This window comes from Somniosus microcephalus, unplaced genomic scaffold (genome assembly GCF_052327205.1).
Source record: "Somniosus microcephalus isolate GS21.2 unplaced genomic scaffold, FLI_Smic_1.0 unresolved_chr5, whole genome shotgun sequence".
NCBI classification, from domain to species: domain Eukaryota; kingdom Metazoa; phylum Chordata; class Chondrichthyes; order Squaliformes; family Somniosidae; genus Somniosus; species Somniosus microcephalus.
Genome location: NW_028225183.1, coordinates 27429267 through 27437354, shown reverse-complemented (window position 1 = coordinate 27437354; position 8088 = coordinate 27429267). Strand labels below are relative to the sequence as shown.

At 44.7% G+C, this 8088-nt stretch overlaps 1 protein-coding gene across 1 annotated transcript; it reads right to left on the bottom strand.

The window, feature by feature from the left end:
• Positions 1-1117: 1117 nt before the first annotated feature.
• On the bottom strand, positions 1118-5290 carry LOC147087776 (putative G protein-coupled receptor 139). The gene is made up of 2 exons (XM_085977831.1): positions 5179-5290; positions 1118-2058 (listed from the first exon to the last, which is right to left on the bottom strand). The coding sequence occupies exons 1-2, from the start codon at positions 5246-5248 to the stop codon at positions 1154-1156; spliced, it is 975 nt and encodes a 324-aa protein (XP_085833957.1). The 5' UTR covers positions 5249-5290; the 3' UTR covers positions 1118-1153.
• Between the last annotated feature and the right edge of the window lie 2798 nt (positions 5291-8088).

Here is an 8088-nt window from a genome sequence, read left to right as displayed (position 1 = left end):
TTGTCCCATTAATTTCTCTATTACTTTTCATTTACTAATATTAATTACTTTAAGTTCCTCACACTCGTTAGACCCTTTGTTCCCCTCAATTTCCATTGTGTTTTTGTGTCTTCTACTGTGAAGGCAGAAACAAGATATTTGTTTAAAATATCTCTTTTTGTAATTTCCCCTGCGTGTCTGTTTGATTCCTGTATAACTTCCCCTCTGCCTCTCAGTTTATTTCTCCATGTGCCTAACAATTTATCTCAACTTTCTCTTTCTCACAAACTCCCTCTTTCTCTTAATCTGTGTTACACGTTTTGTGTTCTTTAATATATGCATGTGCCTTTCCTGTTGAAGGTTTCCCCCGTGTATTTTTATTAAATTCTATTTTTCTCTTTCTATTTTTCTGCAGCTCATCTTTTGCCGGTTCCTCTCGCTGCCTTCTCAGTGTTTCTACCCGTTAATTTCTCACTCTCTCCCTCTTTTGGTCTATTCCGTTTTCTCCCTTTTCTCTCTCTATCCATTTCACCATCAGCAGCTCATACTCTTTGCTTCTTTACATATTTCGATTGGTCTCTTTCTTTAACTTGTTTTCTCTGCCACTCTACGCTCTGTAATCACTTTCACTTTCTGTTTCTCTAAGTTTCCTTTCTGTCTCTCTCTTCTATTCATAGTTCTGTTCTCTGTTTCTCTCTCTGCTTGCGGCTCTCACTATCTCTCATTTCCAGTTGTTACCTGCCTCTATCTGTATGTTCATCTCTCTAAGTAAATCTCTCTCTCACTGTCTTTGCCTTCCTCTGTCTATCTCTCTATATATCAATGTATATCTAGCTCTCCTTTTATGTGGAGTGCTCCCAGTCTGATCAGGCCCACAGCAGTGACTGTGATTGGCGGGTTTGCCCATTGTGCTGCCGGTGCAGGGCGGGCCATTTACCGGAAGTCCAGCTGAGCTCTTTAGTGCCGCCTTTTTGAGCAACAATTCATGTGAAGTCTGTAGGTCATCTGAACTATTGTCGCCTCAATAGGTCTGATCATCAATACAATATAATATCACATTTAAGATAATGTCTGGGCTCTCTGCTGTTAATTTATAATTATGTTTCTGCCCAGTGTGAAATGGGGTAAATGGGGGAAGAAATGGGATTGTGTTCTATTGCTTGAAAGCCTTCAGCTATGATTTAACTAATTTTACAATTAGATTGAATGGGTATTTCACTGCGTTCCTCAGCTCCTCTCTGAATTTAGTCTGGGTCACAGCGTAAATACACGTGTTGGTGCAGGAACTGAGAAGCTGCAGCATTGTTGCTGTGTGTTCTGTGATAAAAAGAGGGTCAGTGTCGGAGTAATAAAACCGAATACCTGCAATTCGCGCATAAATATTACACAAAACCTGGCACACCCATAACAATATAAAACTGCCAGATATACTGAAGAGTAAAACGATGGATTTCCTTCGATTCTCCATCTCTCGGTCCTTGTGATTCTCTCCATCGCTGTGGCCCTGGAGTCCCCTGCGGACTCTACTGGCCGCTAAAATACGTCTGACCGTCAGAGCATTTAGCAGCAAAATCAGAAAGAACGGGACACAAGGGGTTAAAATGAGGTGAAACAACTCAAAGATTCCCCATAAGGGGGAAGTAAAGAAGCTCGGTTTAGGAATACAACCCCAGGGCACTTCAGCTATTGTATGCTTAGGTTCATATTTGAAGAACCAGGGGACAGATTCTAAACAGCCCAGCACACTCACTGTTCCGATAACCACAGCCGCCGTTTGCCTGGTGCAATATTTTGTTTTCAGCTTCTCACAACAAATGGCCACAAATCGATCAAAAGTGAAAGCGACTGTGAGCCACACAGAAACCACCGTGGATGCAGAAATCAGGATATAAATGAGACTACACACGGAAGTAATGTGCAGGAATAAATCTGGGAAATAGATCTGACCAATCCAACTCAATATGGGATCAGAGATAACGACCAGCAGATCGGCCACAGCCATTCCCACCAGGTAGCGAGTGATACATTTGGTGAGACCGCACTTTCCTCGGGACAGGATCACAATCGCCACCAGGTTAACTGTAAGAGAGAGAAAAGGGAAGCAGATAAATTGCTGATCAGACCTGGAGCCAAAGCAGCAGTTTGACGGGCTCTGGGTGAACATTCCAGCTTTGTTGCTGCATCGAACGGTGGATACCGGTTCATTGACCTGGGCAGCGCTTTCGGGCAGAGAAATGTTTTTAAACATGATTATCGATAATACATTGGGAAATCGATGCAGAAAGTGAATAAAGCGAGCACCGGATCCACTGGAAGTGCCAAGTCAAGGGTGCAGTGCTGGTGGGGAAGGGAGGAGGGATTTTACAGAGCCAGAATCCAAAGTGTTAAATACAGATTTGGGCTCCTGACTGAAAGCCGGGAAGGTGCGGGGACAGAGGGAGGTGCTGCTGATTTGTTGCTCTTGATTAAGAGAGCCGACAAGGGCTGGCACTAAACGGTAAAGGCCGAGAGCCGCTGAGTTTGTGCTTCGGATCGATTGAAAGAGGCAGCTGGAGGCCGAGCCAGTGAGTGAGAGTGGGAGGGAGACAAGGAGAAGGACATGTGGGAGTTGGAGGGGAGTCAGGGGCTGAAGGTTTAGGAAAGCACATAAACTGAAACAACGGAAGAGGAGACAGAAGATTCACTGCCAGGGGAGGAGAGGCTGGGATTCGCAGGAAGAGACCATGGCAGAATGTTAGAGGAAATTTGGATGATCAGCCATGATCTCATTGAATAGCGGGGCAGGCTCGAGAGGCCGAATGGCCTACTCCTGCTCCTACCTTCTATGTTTGTATGAAATCTAATGCATAGATCGCAGTTACACAACTCAATTCATACATTCACCCATTAATTTATGTGGTTAATGATGTCATGTAATAGCTCGCTGGGGACATACTGGGCCAGAAATTAGGATCGGGTGCTTGCCGCGCGTGCAAGCCCCCGATCTGCACTCACCCTGTGCGCTGACATCTGAAGCCCGGGCCTGCTTGCATTTCCTGTCACTGGCCCGGTTCAGATGTCGGCGCGATGTGCTTACCTGATCCAGCGGCGTAGTTAGTGCGATGTGCAGGCTGGGATCAGGTGAGCACTCTGCAGCCAATCAGGGGAGGGGAAACTCATTCATGAGTTTGATAGTAAAGACTTTCAATCTCATGAAAAGTACGGGCGCCCAAAAGACTAGTTTAACTTTAATTAAAATTTTAAAAAGCATCCTAATAATTAAATAAACTATAAATAACTTTACAAAACTATTTAAAACAATTAATAAAATTTTTGAAAACATTTTTTTTTACGAATTCGGGTCTAACAGTAAACTTACCTTACTGTAAAGTCCTTAAAAATAATGAAGCTGTGGAAAAAATGTAATTATTTTAAATAATAGACCACTTACCTTGTAGAATCCACTCCTTACGCCTCCTTTTTTCATTTCCAAAAAGTTCAGGCCCTTGCACACGCGCAAACCTGGCCAAATGATGGAAGTTCAATGCGTGCGCGCAGAGTCCTGCATGCATGTGTTGGACCTCTTAACCCCTTAGTTCGATGGAGAGGAAATGCCGGTTTCCTGCGCATGCGCTGTGCATGCTGGAATCCGGCACTTCCAACGGGCCCACGCATGAGTACACCGTCCGTACTCACGCGTTGGGACCGGAATTACTGGCCCAATGTGTTCTCTAAAGTTACTTCGCAGATTCAATAAAAATTACATTAAAAATTTAATAATTTAACCAGCTTCGCTTTTAGTGAATTTTCTTCAAACCGAGTTTTTAAAATGGATTATCCTCATGATGATCAATAAATGCCTTATTCTATTTTTCAATACCTTTCAATTATATTTTAATTTATACAGTTAATAAGCTTCAGCACAATAGCAAAGTACTGCAGACGCAGGAAATCTGAAACAGCAACAGAAATGCTGGAAATACTCAGTTCTGATGACCTGTTATCGACCTGAAATGTTAACTCTGCATCTGTCTCGACGATGCTGCCTGACCTGCAGTGTGTTTCCAGAATAAGCTTCAGCTGCTCATTCCAATTAATTATTCACACTGCTGTCGCTGTCTCTCTCCCTTCATTCTACCTGTCGTTTTCCTTCTAGGTCTGTTTGTCGATTGCTCCAATCTATCTCCCTGCAATATCTCAGCTCTCTCTCAATGCCCCTTTTTAAATCGGATTCAATCCTAACATCTTGCATCTGAATTCTGTTCAACATTCCCATGTTCAATGATAGTTTTCTTCGCGTCAGTTTGTTCAATGTTGTAGACTCCGTGAATATTTTAATATTTCTACAGATCACTGAAGTCTCCACTTGTTCGCCTTCACCTCATCTGCAATGCCTGCAATAAACAGAATCTAATGTCTCTTCCAGATAGACCCGACAATAATTGATGACCCATCTCCTGTAATTATAATGTACAGCGTTAGATGGCGCGATTGTTGAATTAACAAATGCCAACATCACCACTGCTCCTTATAATCTCCAGATCAATAGGAGGGCTCCTGATTCCAACAGACACCCTGCAAACTGACACAGCATAACCTCAAAATATTTAATTTTACAATGATATCCAGCAACAGTCAGTGAATCCATCCACATTGAAGCAGAGAAGGCGATGTGAAAGAGTCGGCAGCAATCTCAGTTCAGTCGCCAGACCTCTGAAACGGCGTCAGATACACACACAGCAAAATAATATTACATAACAGTGATAAACATTACACACATTGAAATCCCAGTTAAACAGAACCATGTTATTGGGTGGTTGGGGGGGAGGACATTGCACCGCCTCCTTGGAAAATTGAGACCGTGAGCTGTCTCATTACTAATCACTGAAAACACATTCATGAAAAAAATATTCCAGGACAGATTACTTCCACAACATGAAACTGTGAACAACTTCTGATGGTTTGATTCCTGCTTTTAGCTCTGTCTCCAATACAGGCAGTGCAGAGAATAAACCAGTTACTCTGCCAGGGTTGGATAAACAAATCTCATTACGGATATAACGCAGCTATTACAAGACTTTAGAAACATTGGACAATCCCTCATTCAACTGATAGAGCATAACAGGTGGTTGTGGAAAACATGCATCTAGAAATCATTGGCCAAGTCCAGCAGCACATTTGCCACCGATTTAACCATTACGAGCTAAGATAACGGCTCACCAGAAACTCCAACGGCTGCAATAACAGGATAGTAGATGTCTTCTATCTGATAGACTACTGGATATCCCATTTCAGTGAAAAGGGTTGACTTTTGTTGGACTGGAACCCACAGTTCTGGCAGGCACTCTGAGCTGATACATTGCAATGGGCCCTGATTTATACAGGGGATAAGTCTCCACTGACACTGTTATACCCCTGATCATTGCTATTAGTAACAGTCACTTGAACAAACACATAACATCAAGACCTATGAGTCTGATGTAACTACAGTGGTGGATAAAACACAAACAACTCAAAGTCAAGGGCATTATCTTAATCAGACCTGTCTGGGGAATAAGGCTGAAAGCTGTGCTCATTCAGGACTGATCCAAAAAATGAATGGCTTCATTTACAGTTTTTATGAAATTGCATTAACCATGTTCACTCCTACTGATTCATTTATAAATGTTATTCATTTCTCCGCAGTGTATATAGAATCCAGGGGCACAAGCAGACCCCTTTCACTCTGTCCCTGCAGATTCCCAACTAAAATATGATGTTTCAGTCCCTAGCACAAGGACAGTTAAAGACGATGTTCAGGCTTGGAGCCTAGAATTTACTGTGTGTGATATTAGGGGGCGGACACTGTACGTGCCTCATTGACACTCCTCTCTCCACTATTTTACTGCAGATGTTTAGTATTTATTCTACATGGGTTAACGTCTCCCGTAAAATTAGAACAGTGCAAACTCCTGAACACATTCCTCCAGTTCACTCCTGGCCAGCCATCCAACCTGTACCTTATATCAATGCCAACCGGTCCTAAACTCTGCTGTCCGTGTCCAGCAGTGCCGAAGTCCCGCTGGCCCATTGCTCTCGCTCTCACTGAGCTTCAGTATCTCCCAGACACCCCACCTCGAAGGCCTTACATTTAAAATTCTGATCTTGGAGTTTAATCCAAAATGGCCTCACCCCTTGCCAATTCCACACTCTCCTTCTACCCTGCAGTTAACCCACCCATGATCTCTGAATACCTCTGGCTCTGGCTTCTTTTGTTGGGACTGCCTCTCTCGGTTCCAGTCTTACCGACCTGATCGTAGCCAGAGCATCTCCAGCAACGGCTTATCTTCCCATACCAGCACCGTTAACTCTCGAGTCTCTGAACTTTACATTCTTGCCCCTCCTCTTCCTCATCTACACGCTGCACTTTGTGACATAATCTGCAGACATGGGGTCAGATTCCACCTGTCTGTTGACAACACCCAGCTCCAGCTCTCCACCATCTCTGTCTACACTCCACTACCTCTGTGTTATCAGACTGCAACCGTCTGTTTTGCAAGAGCTGCGATTTGCTCCTACACGGTGAAGACCGACCCTCCACCATTGGCCCCACCACAAACTCCATACCGTTTTCCATGATTCCATTCCCCTCCTGGCTGTTGTCTCAGGCTGAATATGTAACCTCAGATGCCTATTTGTCCTGAGCTGTGCGACCGACTTCGTATCATCTCCATCACAAGAGATGCCTAATTGTGCCCCCATGATATCGCTGGCCTCTTCCCCTGCTTCAGCCCATCGGCATTGAAACCATCAATCAGGAATTTATCAGCTCCAGACTCTCCGTCCTCTCCTCCAATCCCTCTCCTTTTCATTCCTCAGACACTGGCCTCTCTTTGGTGGGACTTGACTTGCTAGTTTCCATGTTTATCTATCTGATCGAAAACAGAGAATAGAGAGAAATAACGGCAAAGAAGCAGGTCTTTTGGCCCACCGAGTCCGTGCCGGCTCTCCTTAGAGCAATCCAGCCAGTCAGATTCTGCCGCTCTATCCCCGTAGCCCTGCAAGTTTATTCCTCTCAAATGACTATGCAGTCTCCCCTTCAAAATATTGACTATCTCCGCTTCTACCACTTCTGTCGGCAGCGAGTTCCAGGATCTCACCATTTGCTGCAAAGAAAGGTTTTGCCTCACATCCCACCTGCATCTCTTGCCCAAAACCTTAAATCTGTCTCCCCTAGTCCTTGTACCATTAAGTAATAGGAACAGCCTTTCCCCGTCTAGCCTATCCAAACCCGTCATAAACGTGTACACTTCTATCAAATCACCCCTCCAACTCCTTTGCTCTAATGAAAACAAATCCAGCTGCTACTACCTGTCCTTGTAGCTAAGATGCCACATCCCAGGAACCACTTTGGTAAATCTCCTCAGCTCCATCTCAAGTACCTTCACACCCTTCCTAAAGTGTGCTGATCAGGACTGGGTGCAATACTCCAGTTGTGACATAACCAGCACTTTATAAAGGTTCAGCATAACTTCTCTACTATTGTACTCAATGCCTCTATTTCTGAAGCCCAAGTTCCCATATAAGATACCATGGCCTAGAAATTCAGTTGCTTGCGCCAGCCGCTAGTGCCTTAGGAGGAGGAAATGTGGGGTGCTAAGCGGCTAGCGGCCGGGCATAGCGCGATCTGCACCTCTCGCGAACTTCAGTTAAGATTTAGTGGCGGCGCAAAACCTTTGCACGTGCTCAGCTGCGCGCGCAGATCCTGACGTCATTTCATCGTGCAATGCCCTTTGTGCAACCCAAACTGGAAATTCAGTGGTGCCGGCCTATTGTGCGCCTGGCGCCCCTAGCGACTGGTAGAGAGGAACGGTTCCCAGTGGCTGCGGGGTGCGGGCGGCGCTAATTAAAGGGCACTCCTCCTGCAGTATAAATGGCAGCCATTTTGCAACACTCCTTCTTTGTGAGAGATGGATCTTTGGAGAGAGACAAAGGTAGAGAGCTTTCTGGTTTGGCTCAACACTCGCAAAGGTACTTGTGGCTTCAGGCCACAGCTTTACACTTGTCTTTAACTTCAGAGCCATAGCATTGATTGGAAACATATAATGGGGGCTGCAATGGGTGGAAACGTTGGGCTTCTCCATTGCATTC

What these genes read in the sequence shown, in the direction of transcription:
- LOC147087776 (XM_085977831.1), bottom strand. Translation starts at nt 5,248, where the DNA reads ATGGGATATCCAGTAGTCTATCAGATAGAAGACATCTACTATCCTGTT. An exon ending in TGCAGCCGTTGGAGTTTCTG is followed by an intron (nt 2,059 to 5,178) that starts GTGAGCCGTTAT and finishes TCTCTCTTACAG; the next exon opens with TTAACCTGGTGGCGATTGTG.